The 22,383-nt window shown below is 42.1% G+C and overlaps 1 protein-coding gene across 3 annotated transcripts in view; it reads right to left on the bottom strand.

The window, feature by feature from the left end:
• Positions 1-607: 607 nt before the first annotated feature.
• The window catches only part of SSBP4 (single stranded DNA binding protein 4), a 613,000-nt gene continuing 591,224 nt past the window's right edge, over positions 608-22,383 (bottom strand). For 2 of the 3 annotated variants that reach the window (XM_040322767.1, XM_040322783.1), the window contains 5 exons: positions 14,541-14,611; positions 12,051-12,129; positions 7,864-7,892; positions 5,773-5,874; positions 608-1,369 (listed from right to left, as the gene is read on the bottom strand). In XM_040322767.1, coding sequence (XP_040178701.1) covers positions 1,340-1,369; positions 5,773-5,874; positions 7,864-7,892; positions 12,051-12,129; positions 14,541-14,611 — 311 coding nt within the window. In that variant the 3' untranslated portion in view covers positions 608-1,339. Of the gene's footprint in view, positions 1,370-5,740; positions 5,875-7,863; positions 7,893-12,050; positions 12,130-14,540; positions 14,612-22,383 lie in introns of all 3 variants that reach the window. The other variant, XM_040322775.1, reaches the window with a different exon arrangement.

Below are 22,383 nucleotides of genomic sequence, written 5' to 3'. Positions count from 1 at the left end.
TGAAAAGATTGGAATGGACCTGGTCCATGTGAAAGGAGCCTAAAAAAAAAAATTAATCAACTCCATGCTCCATTCCCAATATGGATAGGGGACCCTGTAAAGTAAATTTACAAAATGCCAAAAACTGCATTTTTACAATTTTGCTTTTACTATTGCATACTGGCTTAAACTATTGCTTTAGATTTGCAAAATTAATACTTGGACATCTCTCTTTTTCTCTGATATGTATCCTCTGCAAACCTATCAACATTATTATTATTAGTTTTTTTTATATCTAGAAGCTCTACTACTGTAAAGAGAGATTAAGTTTCTTCATTTTGTTTGATGAGGTCTGCATTCCAAAACTGTTGTCCCATTGAAACATATACAGTATGTACATTGTAACAACTCCTGATACTTTGAAACTGTGAATGGTCCAAAAAGACACAAAGTGTAATTTGTGAAATCTGATGCTTATGGAAAAAATAGATTCCTTTTGTTTCCTTTTACACTGTACGGTAAAAAAGACATAAACTGACAAAAATCCCCCTGGTAAATGCATTACACAAGATCTTATTCTGTACACAGCAATTTACAACTATTTTTAAAATCTTAATTTTTTTTTTCCTTTTATATAGAAATGTCTATTTATCTTGTTCGCAGAATATACTGGCCAAGTGAAAGAGGTGGCATAAAATACAGAGTTCCATTTTGTTCTAGGGGTTTCACATGGCTGGTTTTTGGGGCCTGCAGGGACGTCACAGGGCAATCGTGTACAAAGGTTTTCTTCTTATGGACACTTTAACGCTTTAAAGTACTTTTCACACTAAAATGGAGGTAAGACAATAAGAGTTTGAGTATCCTTACGATCCAGTATTTATTCTTAATAAATAAAATTCAAAACTTGCATGTTTTGTGGCTTTAACCTCTTCAATGTTAGAAGGACATATCTCTTACGATGCAAAAGAATTTCCCACTATAATGTTGAAATCCTCCAAATGCTCCTTCTTGGAAGCAAAGCTGTCTTTCTTGGTCAATTTGGATGTGCAGCTAAATGGTCATTTGAAAAGTAGGCTTCACACATTGTGTTAGTAAAGGCCCTCTTGTCACTGCAGTCTGGGATTTGGCAGAAAAGTAACAAAGAATATCACAGAAGTGTGGATGAAATGTCCTCTGTGCACACTGCTGTTCAACAGGTAAAGTCACTGTAGAAGTCCAGTCCAGCCATTTGCTCTGTACAGTATGCAGAGGAGCCTCTGAGTAAGTACTTTCCTGCTTTTAAATATACAACTAATTTGTAATCCTTACTGCTTGGACAGTGATAGTCCTGCGCTGGAGAGGCTTAATCCATTGGTGTTTATCACACGCTCATTGTCATGCTGGGTGAGTACTGTGGAAAGAGAAAAATAAGTCAAATACAAAATTTGCATCTGGAAATGGCAAATACGGAGAAAAACACTCTTGTTGGCTGAGCACAAATTCATTTCATTGTTTCACAGGGTGATATTGAGGAATTCTAATCAAAAGGAGAGGAGAATTTATCAACATCAATTAAACAGATTCATTAATCAAAATAATTTACTTTTTAAAATACATTTTTGTTCTAAATTAATAAAGTGAACTGCACATTTTGATGTGTTAGGCTGGTTTTAAAGTGATAGGGGTAGATTCAGATAGGTTAGCGGATCTTTAGATCTGCGTAACCTATCTGATTTACGTTACGCCACCGCAAGTTTTTGAGGCAAGTGCTTTATTCAGAAAGCACTTGCCTGTAAATTTGCGGCGGCGTAGCGTAAATCCCCCGTCCGAATTCAAATTTGGCGGGTAGGGGGCGTGTAATATTTAAATCAGGTGCGTCCCTGCGCCGAACGAAATGCGCATGCGCAGTCCGCAAAACTTCCCAGCGTGCATTGCTCCAAATGACATCGCAAGGACGTCATTGGTTTCGACGTTAACGTAAATTACGTCCGGCCGTAATCGCGAACGACTTACGCAAACAACGTAAAAATTTCAAAACTCGGCACGGGAACGACGGCCATACTTAACATAGGATACGCTGCACATACCCCTCATATAGCAGGGGTAACTTTCCGCCGGAAAAAGCCGAACGCAAACGACGTAAAAAAAATGCGCCGGCCGGTCGTTTGTTTCTGAATCGGCGTAACTCTTCATTTGCATATTCGACGCGTAAAAGATACAGAAGCGCCACCTAGCGGCCGGCCTGGAATTGCAGCCTAAGATCCGACGGTGTAACACAGTTACACCTGTCGGATCTTAGGGATATCTATGCGTAACTGATTCTCTGAATCAGTCGCATAGATACGACCGGCCGGCCTTAGAGATACGACGGCGTATCAGGAGATACGCCGTCGTATCTCCTATCTGAATCTGGCCCATTGTAAACGATCACCTTATAAAACAACCCATTCAGTTTAAAATAGAAAAACATTTAGATATAAAAAAAAGATTATAAATACTTTTTATATCCCTTTTTTTATTAGTGATCACATTCCCTCTGTTCTCAGCTGCAGCTGGGGGGTGGAGAAGCAACAGCACACTGAGCTTGAATGGCTGTGCAGCAGGGGGAGTGTCAGGACAAGTCTTATCACTGGAGGAGAGCACACTAAGTTCCCAGCAGGGGTGGATCCAGGGGGGGTAACGTGGCAATTGTTCCTTGAGAAATTTGCTACGGGTCAGAGAGTGGGCGGCTCTGCATGGCAGCTCTGTGGCGGGCGGCTCTGCATGGCAGCTCCGTGGCGGGCTGTTGAGAGAGCGGGCATGCCGGCAGCTGAGTGGGTGCGTGAGCACTGAGCACGCAGGCGGCTCGGCAGGTGGATGAGAGAAGGGGAGGAGCAGCTGTGTGGCTCGGTAGGTGAGCGGGTGGCTATCCAATCAGGCGAAGGAGCAGAGAGATGACATCATCTCTCACCGCCCGACACCCGCCCTGCATCCCTACAGTTTCACCCTCACAGACAGCAGCAGGCTCATCTCTCTGCTGCCTGACTCTGGGACACAGGATCACAATCCCCACCTTAGCAGGCAAGTGACAATGCAACGTGTGGCAGGTGACAATGCAACGTGTGGCAGGTGACAATGCAATGCGTGGCAAGTGACAATGCAACGTGTGGCAAGGGACAATGCAACGTGTGCCAGGTGACGTGGCAAGTGACAATACAACGTGTGGCAGGTGACAATACAACGTGTGGCAAGTGTCAATATAACGTGTGGCAGGTGACGTGGCAAGTGACAATGCAACGTGTGGCAAGTGAATATTTGCAACGTGTGGCAAGTGACAATGCAACGTGTGGCAGGTTAGCGTGGCAAGTGACAATGCAACGTGTGGCAAGTGACAATGCAACGTGTGGCAAGTGACAATGCAACATGGGGCAGGTGATGTGGCAAGTGACAATGCAACGCATGGCAAGTGACAATCCGCAACATGTGACAATGCAATGTGTGCCAGGTGCCATGGCAAGTGACAATGCAACGTGTGGCAAGAGAATATCCGCAACGCGTGGCAAGTGACAATGCAATGTGTGGCAAGTGACAATGCAACGTGTGGCAAGTGACGGGGCAAGTGACAATACGCAACGTGTAGCAAGTGACAATCTGCAACGTGTGGCAGGTGACATGGCAAGTAACAATCTGCAACGTGTGGCAAGTGACAATGCAATGTGTGGCAAGTGACAATGCAACGTGTGGCAAGTGACAATCCGCAACGTGTGGCAGGTGATGTGGCAAGTAACAATCCGCAACTTTTGGCAGGTGACGTGGCAAGTAACAATCCGCAATGTGTGGCAGGTGACATGGCAAGTGACAATGCAATGCGTGGCAGGTGAAGTTGCAAGTGACAATCCGCAACGTGTGGCAGGTGACGTGGCAAGTGAGAATGCAATGCGTGGCAGGTGAAGTTTCAAGTGACAATCCGCAACGTGTGGCAGGTGACGTGACAAGTGACACGCTCAGGGCTCTCACTGATTCGGCATTATTTAATTTTATATTACAATGTAATAATAGAAATAATACGCTTCAATCATCCTGACACCATAACAACCTTGGTGCCGGGATGATTGAAGCGCCAACACCAGCCATTTCACCAATAAATTGCCCGCAAAAAAACATATTTTCTGGCAGTGCCCCTCTCGAGACTAGACTCTGGATCCGCCCCTGGTTCCCAGCATAGCTAGAGAGCTGACCACAGTGTGCTCTCCTGCTTAATCTGGTCAGTTTTAATAGGAAAGCAGGGGGACTGGCAGGAACACCCGGGATTTCACATAAAGGAAGCAATACAAAGATAACAGGATACTTTCTCATACAAGTACATAGTACAGCAGGCATATATCAGGAATATTAGGTGTTGGGGTAACAAATGCTTTACGTTTTTATATCTGTAAAATAGTGTACCTATTTAGAACACTGTGGCCCAGTGACTTCGCACATCATCAATGAGGTATATAAAAGTGGCTCTGCAATGTAAGGTACTGTCTATTATTGCTTGTCTGCCATTTCTATACATCTTTCTAGATCAGGATTACTATATAGTAACTGGGAGGTTTCTACAGAAATATTAACAAAATTAAATTGAGTTGCTGGAATTTGCAAAGGGCTAAGGGACATTTGGGTATGCTACAAAAAAAAAGAAAAGCAAAAAACTAACAAAACAAAACAAAAAAAACACTTGTTTGTAATAAAGTCAACGCTATGCTACATAGTTACATGGAAATCAAATTACATTTGTACTTGTGCCTTGCATTATTTTTTTTAAGGTTAAATAAAAAAACATAGATAAAAATAAGTATTATATATACAGTATCATCTTGATAGCGTTAACATTTTATTGGAAATACAATGCATCATACACTTAATGGTGATATTGAGTTATCTACTTTCCTATGATCAGTCTTTTTGCTCCGACCAATCAGAATTATTTTGATTAAATCTATCTTTTTCACTTTAAATCAATCAATGACACTGTTTGTGTTCAGTGGTCATCAACCCTGTCCTCAGGGCCCACTAACAGGCCAGGTTTTATGTATTACCTTGGGGAGAGATGCAGACTAGAATACTGCAATCACTGAGCAGCAAATGATATCACCTGTGATGTATTTCAGTTATCTTGCAAACCTGGCCTGTTAGTGGGCCCTGAGGACAGGGTTGATGACCACTATGTTAGATAATTCTTATGCCCTGTACACACGATCGGATATCTGATGGAATCTAATCCGATGGATTTTTTCGTCGGATATCCGATGAAGCTGACTTTCATCATTCATCAGTCAAAAACCCGGACTGTGTCAAAACACGGCGACGTGCTGAGAAAAATGAAGTTCAATGCTTCCGAGCATGCGTCGACTTGATTCTGAGCATGCATGGATTTTTGACCGATGGACTTCCCCACAGACGATCGTTTTTTTCTATCGGTTTTTTATCCATAGGAAAATTTTAAAACATGTTCTATTTTTTTTCACCAATGGGAAAAAAAACCTATGGGGCCCACACACGATCGGTTTGTCCGATGAAAACGGTCCATCGGTCCGTTTTCATCAGACAAACCGATCGTGTGTACAGGGCGCTAGATTCAATCATATTATCTGATTCAAGAAAAAAGTTATTGCAATTGTTATCCTACATGAGAACACAACTACTGATCCATGGCCACATACCCATGTAGTCCTTCTACCTTTAATAGCCTCTTACTGTGAACTAGCTTATTAATTCTCAGATTTATTTATGGAAAATATTCAAAGTCACCCATTTCTACCTCGTTGATGACTAGAAATATGTAATCCTTACGCTTTCGCTTTGGAAGGGGTTTAAGAAGTTCCCGGCCATCTCTCCATCATCACGAGGCGTTCCCGGAGGGTTGTTCATCCCTGCCATGTTATTTGGAGAGTTCTACAAGTGATGCAGAATGTGAATTAGGAATGATATAGGAATAAAAACATCTGGGCACACTTGAATAAATGCTGTTTCTATATTATCGGCTGCACAACAAATAAAAACCAACAAGTTGAAGCAGACAATATACACTCACCAGCCATTTTATTAGGTACTCTTTGCTAGTACCGGGTTGGACCCCCTTTTGCCTTCAGAACTGCCTTAAAGGGGTTGTAAAGGTTTGTTTTTTATTTTCTAAATAGGTTCCTTTAAGCTAGTGCATTGTTGGTTCACTTACCTTTTCCTTTGATTTCCCTTCTGTTTGTTTTTTTTGTCTGAATTTCTCACTTCCTGTTTCTCCTCAGAGCCGGTTCACACTTCCGCGGCACGACTTCAGAGGCGACCTGCAAAACGACTTCTGTATAGAAGTCAATGCAGGTCACCCCGAGCCGCCCCCGAAGACGTGCAAGAAACATTTTCTAAGTTGGAGCGACTTGCGTCGCTCCTATTAGAACGGTTTCATTGCATTGAATGTGACGCAACTCGTCAGGCGGCTGAGCCGCCTGACGAGTCGCCCCCAGTGTGAACCGGCTCTAAGTAAGCTGTTCTGGCTGACTAAACACCACTCGGATGATGGTGTGAAGCTTACTGGAGAGAAACAGGAAGTGAGAAATTCAGACGAAGAAAAAAAACATTTAGAAGGGAAATGGAAGGAAAAGGTAAGTGAACCAACAATGCACTAGCTTAAAGGAACCTATTTAGAGAATAAAAAACGAACCTTTACAACCCCTTTAATTCTTTATGGCATATATACAACAAGGTGTTGGAAACATTCCTTAGATTTTGGTCCATATTGACATGACAGCATCAAACAGTTGCTGCAGATTTGTCAGCTACACATCAATGATGGGAATTTCGCATTCCACCACATCCCAAAGGATTGATATCTGGTGATTGTGGAGGCCATTGAAGTACAATGACCTCATTGTCATGTTCAAGAAACCAGTTAAAGATGATTTGTGCTAAGCGCGCCTAATTCAAATGAGGAACAGGGGGGCGTGTTTTATGTAAATGATTCGTGACCTGACGTGATAAACGTTTTTAACGAACAGCGCATGTGCCGTCCGTGGACATATCCCAGTGTGCATTGCTCCAAAGTACGCCGCAAGGACGTATTGGTTTTGACGTGAACGTAAATTACGTCCAGCTCCATTCACGACGACTTACGTAAACAACGTAACATTTTCAAAATTCGTCGCGGGAACGACGTCCATACTTATCATTGGCTAGGCCAACTATTTGTTCGACGAACTTTACGCCTGAAAACGCCTTGCGTAAACGGCGTATCTTTACTGCGACAGGCAAGCGTACGTTCGTGAATCGGCGTATCTCCCTGATTTACGCATTCTAGGCGTAAATCAGCGTTCACGCCCCTATCGGCCGGCGGAACTAGACAGCTAAGATACGACGGCACAGGCAGTCGTATCTTAGCTACATTTAAGTGTAACTCAATTTGAGAATACACTTAAATGTACGACGGCTTAGATTCAGAGTTACGACGGCGTATCTACTGATACGCCGGCTTAACTCTTTGTGAATCTAGCTAAGAGAGTATTGTGGCTTATTAATGCTATCCACTATAGATGTGTGATAAAGATTTGTTTTTAAAGGAAACTCTATGGAGAGCAATATGTATGTCATCGTTGCTGACTTCCTTCTGGAAATGTTTGTTGTTTGGCTGTCCCTGGCTTTAATATATTGAATTAATAATCTAGGACAAGCAATGGAGTCATATTGAAATCAGGCCTTTCTGCTCTATAGCTATGAATTTGTTCTGATTCAGAAAGTATTAAAGCCATTGGGTTATCATGACAGCCAGGCAACAAGAGTTTTCAAAAAGAGAGTCCCTTTTTACATGTTACTGTACATTTGCGATATTATTTAACACAATTTAATTGAAAGCTTAACATTTTTTTAAAAAGACAAACATGGTGACATTTCCATTACCTTTGGCAACACATCCATGTCTCCAGAGCCTGAAACAGAATGATAAATATTTTAGTATTTTTTCTATTTAAATAAATAGTATGCTGTGTTTAAATTGTGTATTATAGCAGAATATAATTGAGCTGATAAGTAAATGTAATTACATCAGAATATGCCGATAAAACCTAGTAAGCGATGCTATTTAGACTTCTTGCCACTAGATGTCACAGTTGCACTGCTTCTTATATGCGTTGTATCATTTCTCTTTACTGAGTTTGGTATAGTTTCTATTTTTTTTTCCTTTATTTTCATAGATCACATGGTTATCTACACTGCATCTTACCATATGGTTGAGTTCCCTTATTATTACATCAAGTGTTCATTTCACAATTTATAGTTTATTGGATTTTCATTTGGCCCTGTAGCTTAATTTTTGTCTCACATTTTATTTACTGGATAATATTAATTCATGTGGCGCTTTACTTTTATCTGGCTGACTATATTGTGGGATTTCTTTAACAAGCGATAAGATGTGTCTTAATATTCCAGTACGGCGTGTGCTTGATCTATTTGAGAATATAGATTAAGCCCTGAGGTGAGCTGCCACCCTCACAATAAGATTACAACACGTGATGGATAATGTTTGTGTTGGGTCCAGTGGATGACACATTAACTAAAAGTGAAAAGGAAACCTGCATGCATTAAGGACTTTATTTGGGACTACATAATCATTATCTAATTTTCACAGCGGATTAATTAGTTGAACATCTTTTATTAATACTGTACAGTGCCTTGAAAAAGTATTCATACCCCTTGAAATGTTCCACATTTTGTAATTTTACAAACAAAAGTGTAAATGTATTTTATTGAGATTTTATGTGATAGACCAACACAAAGTGGCACTTAATTGTGAAGTGAAAGGAAAATGATAAATGGTTTTCAAAATATTTGACAAATAAATATCTGAAAAAGTGTGGAGTGCATTTGTATTCAATATACAATACTTTGTAGAACCGCCTTTCGCTGCAATTACAGCTCTTTTTGGGGATGTCTCTACCAGCTTTGCACATCTAGAGAGTGAAATTTTTGCCCGTTCTTCTTTGCAAAAAAGCTCAAGCTCTGTCAGATTGGATGGAGAGTGTCTGTGAACAGCAATAATAAAGTCTTGCCACAGATTCTCATTGGCATTTAGGTCTGGACTTTGACTGGACCATTCAAACACATGAATATGTTTTGATCTAAACCATTCCATTGTAGCTCTGACTGTATGTTTAGGGTTGTTGTCCTTCTGAAAGGTGAACCTCTTCCCCAGTCTCAAGTCTTTTGTAGACTCTAAGGGCCAGATTCACAAATGAGATACGACGGCTTTTCTCCTGATACGCCGTCGTATCTCTGTTTCTATCTATGCAACTGATTCACAGAATCAGTTACGCATAGATATCCCTAAGATCCGACAGGTGTAATTGTTTTACACTGTCGGATCTTAGGATGCAGTACCGCGGCCGCCGCTGGGGGGAGTTTGCGTCGTAAACCAGCGTCGGGTATGCAAATTAGGAGTTACGGAGGATCCACGACAGTTTTTCGCGTTCGCTACGTCGCCACTAGTCTAGTCTCCCATCGCAAAGTTAGTCGTTTTTTTTTGTGCCCTAACTTTATGTCTAAAGCATGGCCGTCGTTCCTGCGTCGAAATTCAAAATTTATTGTTGTTTGCGTAAGCCGTCCGGGAATAAGGAAGTACGCTACGCGCGTCGCCATTCAAAAAAATTACGTCACGGCGGGAGTTAAGAAACGAAGCATGCGCAGTAGGTCCAGCGCGGGAGCGCGCCTAATTTAAATGGCACATACCCATTTAAATTGGCCCGCCTTGCGCCAGAGGCCGCCGGCGTAGTTTTCATCGCAAGTGCTTGGTGAATCAGGCACTTGCGATGAAAAATTGCGGCGGTGTAACGTATCTAGGATACGTTGCGCCGCCGCGATTCTACGTGAATCTGGCCCTAAGGCCCTGTACACACGATCGGACCAAACCGATGAAAACGGACTGAAGTTCAGTTTCATCGGTCAGTTATCCTTCGGTCCAAAAATGTAGAACTTGCTTTAAAATTCAACCGATGGACGCCTAACCGATAGGTCAAAACCGAGGGTTAGTACGCAAAAGCATGGTTGTGTTTTACGTCACCGCGTTGGACTTGATCGATTTTTTAACTGATGGTGTGTAGGCACATCAGACCATCAGTCTGCTTCATCGGTTAACCGATAAACGGTCCTTCGGACCGTTCTCATCGGATGGATCGACCGTGTGTACGCGGCCTAACAGGTTTTCTTCTAAGATTACCCTGTATTTGGCCCCATTTATCTTCACATCAACTCTGACCAGCTTCCATGTCCCTGCTGAAGAAAAGCATCCCCACAACATGAAGCTGCCACCACCATGTTTAACGGTGGGGATGGTGTGTTGAGGGTGATGTGATTCTCCCACCTAAACTGTGGCTCTCTGCAGCTCCTCCAGAGTTACCATGGGCCTCTTGGGTGCTTCTCTGATTAATGCTCTCTTTGCCTGGCCTGTCAGTTTAGGTGGACGGCCATGACTTGGTAGGTTTGCAAGGTGTATGTATACTTTTTTCAAGGCACTGTATTCACAAAAGTTGTCTGATAGATGCACGGAGTGTTTGGCACTATAACATTTTAAACACTATTTACTGTATATTTGGATATCTGTATACATATTAATGTATGTGTATGAATTTTGAGGCACTGTAGATGAAGATCTATATGAACTTATAATACATACATACATTTTTTTTTTTTTTTTTTTGTGGTTGGACTGGATGGACTTGTGTGTTTTTTCAACCTGACTAACTATGTAACTATAGCACGGAGAGCACTTAATAATATTGGAAGTACTTCACAGAATTCGAGCTGAATAGTACACATTCTGATTTTTGTTTTTACGATAGATTTACACATTTAATTATCTTACTAGACATTTTATTTACTGTTTAATCTCATAACCTTTTTTTTTTCTTGACTACTTTTGGCCCTCTCTAAAAAGCCCCCCATAAACTACAATATCAGATCATATCATATACAATGCCCGGATATAGCTATAGCTAAGCAAATACACATAGCACAAGCCCAGTATCAATTTAAGACTACATGCATACATCCACAGACTTTACTGGTCATATAGGAAAGGAGTTTCTAGGAAAAAGGATCATGCGTAAATGATCAGTAAATGCTTGCCTTTAGATAAATCTTTTAAATGTATACTGTATCCTCCTGTTTTTTTTTTTAACTACTAGAGTGCACTTTTTGCATGTATGCATATGTGTATACATGCATTTACACACTTTTACACTCGCAAGCTCATAACATGCATGTCCTTGGATGCAAATTTTGGGATTTTTGGTTACAGACCTGAATGTATGTTTTTACACCTGCCCCCATTGAAAACAATACACTTGCATTCAGATTTGTAATCCAAAAACACTTTGAAATGCATTTGTATGCCCCTGGGAATGATGCCTAAATTGTAGAAGCAAATTCTGGTGTCAGAAATAATTGTATAATGCTTTCCCCTTTCTCCCTAGAATCGTTGTTGTATTCGGTGTCCAGAAAAATAAATAAAGCTGTATTAAACCCAAAACTAACAGCTTAACAATCCTTGGATGTGATGGCTGTATTCATTTTCTTTTTTAGGCTTTTGCCCCTCTCTATTTACCTGGTGATCTGGCCAGTAACACACCTCCTATGTTAGAGTTCCTACACTCAGGAGCATTGTCAGTCTGGGGGGAGGTGAGTGTTGGATGAGCTAGCAGATTTAAATGCACTAACAAATTAAAGCTAACCTCCAGCTATCACTTTATAATCAGTTACAGGTTTTTTTTATGGCATAAAGGTTTTACATAAATAAAAGCTGATCATTGTAAGCATCTCTCCCAGGGTTAAAAGGTCATTCCCATCCCTGTAAACCAATATATCTGACAGAGAATTAGTTCCTTTAAAAAACAACAACTTACTGACTGGATCACCATATGAAATAGAAGAAAGGAAGCCTAAAAAGAGAATTAATGGAGCCATCACATCTAAAAATTGGTACGACGCAATATAATAAAGATTTGCTTTTGGGTTTAATACTGCTCTAAGGCAGGTAAAACATTCTGTTACATAAACTTCAACATCCTACAGACATTTAAAAGCTAGGTGCTTACCTAGTGATCCATTCATATGATGAGGTTCCATTGCACCCATTGCTCCCATTGGGCCATCAGGACCTGGACCCATTGGAAACTACAAGAAAAGTAAGTTCAGAGTCTTTTACATGTCATAACTTCTTATTATTTAAAGTTATAAATATTTGCATAGTATATTATTATAGCACTACTACTACTGCAGGGGCCGCTGATTTTATTGGTTCTTTCCCAAACAGTACAAAGGCCTTTCAGTTACCCATGCAACAGTCCATTCACTCTGGCTCCAATTAACAGTCTAGGGGATGTCCTTTTAAAGGAGTTGTAAAGGCAGAAGTTTTTTTTATTTTATCTTAATGCATTTTATACATTAAGATAAAAAGCATTCTGTGTGCAGCAGCCTCCCCTAATACTTACCTAAGCCCCATCTCTCTCCAGCAATGTCCACTAGTCCCTTGGCTCTCCGTGACTCCTAATTGGCTGAGACACAGAAGTGGCTCCATTGGCTCCCATGGCTGTCAATCAAAATCAGTTAACAAATCAGGAGAGAGAGGGGACAGGGCTGAACATCAGCTCTGTGTCTGAATGGACACATGGAGCTGCAGCTCAGCTAGGGTGCCCCCATAGCAATCTGATTGCTGTGGGGGGCACTCAATAGGAGGGAGGGGCCAGGAGCAGTGAAGAGGGACCTGAGAAGAGGACGATCCAGGGTGCTCTGTGCCAAACCAAATGCAAAGAGCAGGTAAGTATAACATGATTATTTATTTTTTAAAACACTTTAAAAGACTTTACAATCACTTTAAAGTTTATTGCTTCCAGAACTTCAATGAGAAGGGGAAGGAATTTAGCCTGGGATACTTTATAACGTTTGGAAGCAGCAGTGTTTAAAGGACAGTCTTTCCCAACAGTAGTGATATTGATTAAAACAGTCCAAAACCTGCAACTGAAGACCAGGGGGCAAAATTTGGGTCTCTGTTTACCCTGCGCTATTGGGAAACTATGGGTACCCAGTGCCGCATCCAGCACACAGTCACGGTCTCGGGGATTAATTCAAAGTCACTACTCACACATCTCTAGGAAAGCTGTCTTCTCCTAGCTTACTCCAGACCCAAACTTGTGAGTGAGATGGTGCCTCTACGGACCAGATTCCTTGTGGTGTGGTTCTGCAGTTCGTTCTGAGCAAGCCAGATCAACTTGAGCCTTAAACCGTAGCACCTCAGTAGCCTCTTTGAACAGTTCAGTTCATGAGCTGCTGGGCAGCAACAACCTCTGCACCTCTGAAGTCATATATTTAAAGGGGCTGTAAAGGTAAAAAAATGTTTTCCCTGAATAGCTTCCTTTACCTTAGTGCAGTCCTCCTTCACTTACCTCATCCTTCGATTTTGCTTTTAAATGTCCTTATTTCTTCTGAGAAATCCTCACTTCATGCTCTTCTGTCTGTAACTACACACAGTAATGCGAGGCTTTCTCCCTGGTGTGAAAAAAGCCTCTTGAGGGGGGAGGGGATGAGCAGGCGGGTCAGGACGCTATCTACTTTGCAGATAGAGAAAGGAGCTGTGTGTTAGTGGGCATCCTGACACTCCTGCTCGCCCCCTCCCCCCTCAAGAGGCTTTCTCCACACCAGGGAGAAAGCCTTGCATTACTGTGTTTAGTTATAGACAGAAGAACAGGAAGTGAGCATTTCTCAGAAGAAATAAGGACATTTAAAAGCAAAATCGAAGGATGAGGTAAGTGAAGGAGGACTGCACTAAGGTAAAGGAAGCTATTTAGGGAAAAAAAATTGTACCTTTAAAACCCCTTTAAGCTGATATAAACAAGAGCAGAAGCAGCCCATCAAATTTTGTTTGGTACAAAAAAACTATTAAAAAATATATGCTTTTTTGTCTTTAACAAGTAAATATAATAATATTTCATATTTATCACTTGAAGGGGGAGTAATACATTCTCTACGCGATGTTAGCTTTTGAGCTAAAATTGACCTGAACAGCAACAACTTTCCTGTCTCCTAGCAGAGATAACACCATCCTGAATATTCAGTTCACTCAAGCAGCCAAAAAGAATGTAGGCAGTATTGCCTGTTCTATTACAGAGCCCAACATACTCTGCAAACCGAGTATCATTGAAGCACCCAGTAATCAGTGATTTTTAGTAAAATAAAGATTGTATACGCATAGATAAACATGATATGAATCAAACATTACACTATAGTTTCCATTTAACAATTTCTAAGTCCAAAATTTGTATTCCTTTAGTTTTTTAAATACCGTTACTCACTTTGCATAAGTGGAATTGTGCAAAAAACACAGACATTTTCTACAAAATGACTGCATTCTTGGTTCAAATTACATAAAGTCAGGACAATCAAAATATGACAGCTGGCTTCTACGTCAGTGGCTATGAATGAAACAAGGCCAATTAATGACCTGGGTCACATTCGTATAAGAAAGTACTAAGGTTATGCAATGCTTTGGTTTTCCATCTTCTTCTTGGACTCCAAAAACTTTTACTTACATTTGGTCTGCTTCCACCGGGTCCTATTGGGTTCATCATTGTGTACATGTTCTCACTTGAGTTTGTTGAATCTACATAAAAGTAAATGAAAAATACAGTTATACCACATCTCTTAGCAGGTAACATACAGTATTTTATTTTATACTATAGCTCACTAATAATGTGTAACCCAGAGTAGCTAGAGTTTATGCAAATGCCTTATATGAAAAAGCAGTATCAGTATGCATTTAGCTGTAACTATGTTGTGTATGCTTATATACAATGCATATCTAACTATCGATTCAGCTATGTAATCTGAGAGAGTGCAAGTAGCAGTAGAATTAATAATAAAGGCTAGAACACGCTAAAATTAGTTACTCAAATTTCCCTAGCAGAGGGTGAGATCACCATCCCCTAGATAAGATTCCAGGGAATGACAAGTAGCCCAAACCTTGAGGATCATCTTCTCCCAACGGCATTTTGCAGGATCTCCATGAATGAATGTCACCCTTGCATAGGCACCACAGCAGAAGCATAAAACCTACCCCCCCCCCCCCAAACACACACATACAGATTTGTACTTCTAATGAAGTGTTGTAGCAAGTATACTGTCCATTTAAAAGTCAGGGTTATGGTTTAAGGCTAAGGCCGAGTACTCACGAGCAAACATGTCCGTTCGAAATGTCCGACGGGCTGTTTCCGGCGTACAAGGCTGTTTTTTCATTTGGCCCGCTGGCTTGTACACACCAGCGGACGATATTTCCCTGCGGACCTGAACGCGTGCACGTAATCCACGTTTGACGTCACTATAAAGGGAAAGGCCAAAGTCAATGGCGACGCCCTCTGTTCCGCTTTTGCTAGTTACGGCTTTGCTCGTGTTAGTGAAGGTTTGGTTAGAGCTGATTCGCGCTTCTCGGTCTCCAGGCTTTAGCAGGTAGTATTTTCTCGTTCAGTGCGTGTGCTTGTGGGTACGTAGTTGGCATTCGGGTACAGGCGTGCAGTTCGTTCTGCTTAGCAGATTCGTACTGTGCGTTCGTATCTGTGTGTCGTGCGTTCTTTGCAGGTACCACTGGATTTGATTGTGCTTTCTGTTGGAGTGTGTTCTTGACTGACCAGCCGGCCGGTTTGAAGCCATGATGGAGCAGCAGCGTCAATTTTCGCGAGTTGGTGCTGTTTATGGGATGGCTGCTGGATATGTTCATTATTCCAGTACTTTGGCCAGAAACAGGGGGCGGAGGCGTTTCTGGACCAAGAATTGGTTGCGCCAGCGTGACCAGTTCTCACATATGCCTCTGCTTAGGGAAATCCAGGAGAATAATCCTAATGATTATAGGAATTTTCTCCGCATGACGGACCCCGTATTCAACAGTCTGCTGGATCTTCTGTCCCCCTATATCACGAGGCAGGACACTGTGATGCGCCAAGCCATCACGGCCGAGCAGAGGCTTATTGCCACGTTGCGGTACCTGGCGACTGGGAGGAGCCTGCAGGACCTCAAGTTCTCAACAGGCATCTCTCCGCAGGCGCTTGGGGTCATCATACCGGACACGTGTGCTGCCATCATTAAAGTTATGCACGAGGAGTATATGAAGGTAAGTTTCCTCATTTTAACCTCACAATGTGTCTTTAATAATGTGGCAAACTAACTTTTTATTTTATTTCCCAGATATGCTGTGTGTTTAACTAACGTTCCCTTTTCTCACTATGCATGTTGATATCAGCTTTTACATGTTCTTTTTATTTTGGCCTACCTGCATATTTTGATCTTACCCAATATTAACCTGTCCAGCATGCTATCTTCGGGCCAACCCCCACCATGCCACTATTTTTTTATTTTTTTGGTTTTCTAAAAACAGTTTAAACACCCCCCACCCCCCCTTCAAAGTGTTTTTGTCCCCATCAGAGGGCTGTGGAGTCTCTTATTAATTAATTGGCCCTATATATTTGTGCCCCGAAATTCTCCCTTCATAATTTGCAAATGCTATTTAAAAAATGTAAAGTTGCACAAGGATGCTTGTATGATTATGTTTGCAATGTTTATGTGCCAAAGTACTAAATCTCTTTTTTTGTTTGTCCCCACAGCTACCCTCCACACCACAGGAATGGCAGTCTGTGGCTTCCCAATTTGCCGAGCGGTGGGATTTTCCTAACTGCGGTGGAGCAATAGATGGGAAACACGTCCGCATTGTGCCCCCACCCCACTCGGGGTCCTACTATTATAATTACAAGGGTTATCATAGTATCGTGTTGATGGCGGTGGTGTCGGCACAGTATGAGTTTCTATATGTGGACGTGGGGAAGAACGGCCGGATGTCAGATGGGGGAGTGTTCGCACGGACTGATTTCTATGATCGTCTCCAAACTGGTGGTCTGGCATTGCCACCAGATGAAGATAATGTGGAAGGACTTCCGTTTGTGTTCCTAGCGGACGAGGCTTTTGGCCTTGGACCTCACCTAATGCGGCCTTTTCCCCAGAGGACCCTCACCTCAGAGAGGAGTGTGTTCAATTTTCGGTTGTCCAGGGCTCGGAGGGTAGTCGAGAATGCCTTTGGGATCCTCAGCAACCGGTTCCGCCTGTTCCTGACATCGATACATTTTGCGGAATATAAATTGAACACCGTTATATTTGCCTGCTGCATTTTGCACAATTTTCTACGCAGGCACTCCCAGACGTACCTAGCCTCCATGGGCTCTGAGGCAGGACTACCCTCAGAGAACATTCCTGGCCTGGACACTGGTCGCGCTGGCTTGGCCCCCCAATCTGCTCGTGAGGTACGCGACAAATATGTTGAGTACTTCATGGGTCGGGGGGCCATTGCTATGCCAGATCATATTTCTTTCTAATTCGGCCCCCAAAGAAAGGAATATTCTCACAACTAATAAATAATTAGACCATTGGACTTTATACAGTTGTTTGTCATTACTGCTTTTTCTCTATTTTTCTGTCTTCCAGGTTATCTCCAAAAATAGTGCACTTCTAGTGCCAGATTTACTTACTCAGATGTATTAACTAACCACATTTGCACATTATTCACTCATCTACTAACTGGGTATTCAGTCTAGAAATAAGAAGCCACTCTTTTTTCTGCTTTTGATGTCTCATTTTTTTTTTTTATTTTAGTCATTTTTTAACAAGAAATGTGTATTTTTAGGCAGAAAACATTTCCTGCAAATTCTTGAGACAAAATATTGGCTTTTAATTATTTATTTTTTTGTCTTTATTGACAGTGATTATCAATAATAATGATCGAAACACAATGTAAGAATAATTTCACTGAAACTATACGCAAGAATTTTTGGGCTTGTCATTTGTTTGTGTCTAATTTTTTTTACAAGATTTTAACACAACACAAAACATTTTTTTTTTTTTAAAAAAATTAGTTAACTTCTTTCTTTAGGTGAGATTTATTGTTCGTTTTGTGATCTGAAAATGGAAACATTTACAAACCAAAAAAGATCAACACCAAACAAAAATTTAAAAAATGAACAGCAGTCAGTCATATGGATGGTGTGCTTTCACACTGGAACACGCCAAAATTTCTAAATGCACACATTCAGTGAAAACTCGCCAAATGTCATTGGTTAAACAGACAAATGGCCACATGTGCTATCTGACATCATGGGTGATCAATGTCTGTGTTTTGTGGGAGCAAACCCTTCCTCTCAACTACTTGAGGATCGAGGAGGGGTTTGTACCCACAAAGCACAGACAATAGATAGTCTGTGATGGCAGCTAGCACATATTGGCACACTGTGTGTGCATTTAGAAATTTTGGCGTATTATAAAGTACAAAAATTAAAAAGGGTTTTGTGGGCGGGGGATGGGCGGGGGATGGGATTCTGTGGTTCAGTCTTTGACACGGCCCATCATGTCCATGATATTTTTGTAATTTTGGTTGATGACTAGCATCCTTTGTCGCATGTTCTCCATTTCCGTGCTACACTCTGAAATGACATTTCGCACATTCTGCTCCATGACTAGCATCCTTTCCTGCATAATGTCCATTTCCGTGCTGCACTCCATTAGTTGCTGTATAATGATAGAAGCACTTGCACGTGAAAAATGTGCTACTCCATCTTGATCCCCTAAAAAGAAACAAATTGGCATTCAAAATATGTAAATAATTTCCAGCCTATCTGCATATGTTTGGCCCTATTAATATAGGGGTGACACTGACCTGATGGCCTGATAATTTCCACATCCCCAATTTCTTCATCTTCTATCACTCCTCCTTCTTCCACCACCTCCCCATCATCTTCTATCACTCCTCCTTCTTCCACCACCTCCCCATCATCTTCGACTCCTCCTTCATCCATCAATCCACCTTCTTGCAATTTGCCAAATTGTTCTTCCGCCACTTGCCCTTCATCTGATATAAATTCTAAGTCCAAAATAACTTCTTCCTCCTCTCTTCCTTCCTCCTTTCTTCCTTCCTCTTCTCCTTCCACATCCTCTTCTCCTTCTACATCCTCTTCTCCTTCCACATCCTCTTCTCCTTCCACATCCTCTTCTCCTTCCACATCCTCTTCTCCTTCCACATCCTCCTCTCTTCCTTCCCCAGCCTCCTCCTGCTCAACATGTGGAGGTGTTTGATTTTCCGGGTGTCTGGCCCTCTCTGCCTCCTCCAATTGCTGGCGTCTTCTTTCCCCTATAAGAAATAATAAAAAACAAAAGGTATACTCATCAGCACACTGATATTGGATATCATAAATCGCACACATTGCATAGACGATACATTTATGATGATTTTTGGTTGTTTATTCTTTCAGCAATCCTCCATTTTTGGCGTAGTTCTAGGCCAAGCTCTGATCCTGCCCCTTTTTTGCAAAGAAGTGACACAAATGGATGTCCCCCCAAAACATTAATTCTCGTCGACCCTCCAAATAAATATACTTTGATTTTTGAGACACAGGTGCTTTGCATTTCAAGATGTTAAAACATCAGCTTTATTTGCATTTTGGAGAATGAATCTTGTTTGCCTGTCACATTCACTCAATTTAATTTCTGTGATTTTGCTATTCAACAATGTTGGAAAACCAAGTTTGGGGCCAGTCAGCCATGTCCAGGTGTGTTGTTCCTGGAGTAACGTCACATTTTTGCTAAACAATGTCATATTACGCGTGTTTACTATTTCACCAAATTTGTTTAAGGTTGTTATTTGACATAAACACAATACAGTATCTACACGTGTTCAAAAGTAAAAGCAGGCCAAGGAGGCAGATGTGAAAAAATACATGTCAACACATTATTGCAGACATTCCCCCCCCCCTTAAATAATATGGACTTACTTTTACGCAGAATTTTGAGGATCTTCTTCATGTGATGTGGCTCCCTCAATTTTAAATCGGACCAACGCTTCCGTAGTTGCTCCTTTGACCTGGTGACACCAAACATTCTCCTCATTCTCCTTGCCACCTTGTCCATTATGTGTGACTTCCTACGGTTCGGTGTTTTGTAGGGCCCACATTCACCATCATAATCCTTCCTCCTCATGATGTAAACCAACTCCACCATTTCTTCGAACGCCATATTAGTGGCTTTATATCTTTTAGGCCTGGATCGGGACGGTCCAGCCTCTGTCCCTTCACTTGCGCCATGAGAGCTCCGTGCCCGCTCGTGTGACATCGCCATCTTTCCTTCCCACAGAGATTAGGGGCGTGGAAACGAGGAAATGTCCCGTCAGGGGCGGAGATGAGGGCGGGGATTATTGCATATGCGGAGTGTCGCGAATGCCAACAACGTATTGACGTAGGTTACGCGGAGAATATTCGCGCGATTCCAGAACCTACACAGTTAACGCCATATTTACTTTTTCAATTGATTAGGGGCATGGCAAAGGTGACGAGGGCGGCGTTTCATACATACGCGGAGTGGATAAAAGGCGCTTGACGTGATTACGTAGGTTACGTGTTAATTCAGCGAGCGGAAGAAACGAGGATTGTGAGAGAGGCAGGTAAGAAATTTAAACATGGGATCAGCAGCGGGCTCTAAAATGTAGAGCAATGGGATGGGGGTTTGGTCTGTTGGTTGCACAGTTTTATTAAGCTATTATGTCTCTTGGATACCAGAATGTGATTTTCATACCCAAATGCTTTTGTAGACATCACAAAATAGAGAGATCAAAAATGCTGTGACTCATTAGTAATTATGTAGGGTGTATTCAGATCAGGCCAAGTATTGTTCTGTGTTGGTTGGACAGAGGTCATTAGGAAGTTTCTTTCATGTAATCAATGCTGAGGGGCAGGATATCTACACATGCAATAGTGCCTTGATGAATGCTGTCATTTGTAAGAATTGTGTATGGTTGTAGATTTATATTATTTCCTGCAATGTAACCAAAGGGGCGGCATGTTAAAAAAAAATGTTAGCTAAAACCAACCAATGGGGCAGAGCTGGCCAGCATTTTCAAAACAAGAGACACTGTGTTTGTATTTCTATATAGGTACTACTTTTTTAACAACATATTCTATCAATGTAAATGCTGAGGCTTTTTTTAATTGTGTTTTTGGTTTCTTTTCATTTTTTCTATCTAGAATAAAAAAAATAAAAAAATAAATTCACAATGGATCTCCTGCAGAGCCAAGACATTATCCAGCATTTGCTGGATAAATTTCGGGAAATGCCCATCCTGTGGGATTCAAAGCAGGACCATTACCACAATAAGGACGTACGAGCGGCAGCACTTGAACAGCTAGCAGCATACATGAGGACATGGGTGCCAGAATGCAGTGCCAACATGGTGAAGGATAAACTTGCCAACCTCAGGGGCACATATAGGAGAGCGTACAAAGCTCACCAAAAGCAGCTAAGATCTGGAGCAGCAGCAAGACCACCAAAGGAACCCAAGCTGTGGTATTACAACCAGATGTCATTTTTGCGGGATCAACTGGAAGGCAGGCCATCAATGTCGAGTCTGAATCCCAACCTTTCCTCCACGCTACCTCCCAGCGGGACTTCCCCAGATCACCACAGCCCTGCAGAGTCGGATGAAGAGGGCCTGGCTGACAGAGAGGCAGATCTGCGCCTCTACGATGATGAGGTATAGTAGTTTCATAACTATTTATGTAATAATATTAATTATTGTTTGATTCTTGACTTGATATTGGTTAATAAAATACAAGCTGGGAAGTAAAAATCTAAAATCGTGGGCAAACAAATAGGTGTCAGGGATGACAACTGCAGGGGTCAGAGGGTGAGTCTGTTTTCAAGTTTAAATTCAAGGCAAAAAATAAGATTCAAGCATGAAAATGTGAGTGAGTATATTCCTAAATATATTACAACATGTCCCTTTTTTTTACACAGGAAGAAGAGACCAGCCAGGAGGTGGCAGATCCTCTCCTCACTGACAGCCAGGCCGAAGGGGTCAGTGGCAGCCAGGAGGAGGCCGGGCCCAGTGGCGTTCAGCAGCTCCCCAGGACAACCACCACCAGCCAGGCTCCTCCACTTTATATTAGGCCACCAGGCCGTAAGAAGAAATTGGGGGCAGTGGAGGAAGCCAGCCTGAAAATGATTCAGGAGGCGAGTGCCATCATGAGGGCCCCCCTCAACCCCACTGAGGCCTACAGTGCCTCCGTGGCACATGACCTGAATCAAGGCACGGAGGAGCAGAGGCAACTGGCAAAGGGCGTGATCAACCAGGCCCTTTGGTGGATGCAGAGGGAGCTGCTGACCCCAGACACTGGGCTATGTGACCCGGCCCGGCTTGCTGAACACCATTCTCCTGCTGCCACATCATCCCCACCTGCAAGGGCCCAGGGAAGACCCGCTGGAAGGCAGCCTGGAAGGAAGGTTGCAAGGAAGAGGAGACGTTGATGCCCTGCCTTCCATTTGATCCCCCACAAATGGCATCTTGTTTGGACTACC

This window comes from Rana temporaria, chromosome 1, assembly GCF_905171775.1.
Source record: "Rana temporaria chromosome 1, aRanTem1.1, whole genome shotgun sequence".
Classification (NCBI taxonomy): domain Eukaryota; kingdom Metazoa; phylum Chordata; class Amphibia; order Anura; family Ranidae; genus Rana; species Rana temporaria.
This window is presented reverse-complemented; position numbering and strand designations above follow the sequence as displayed.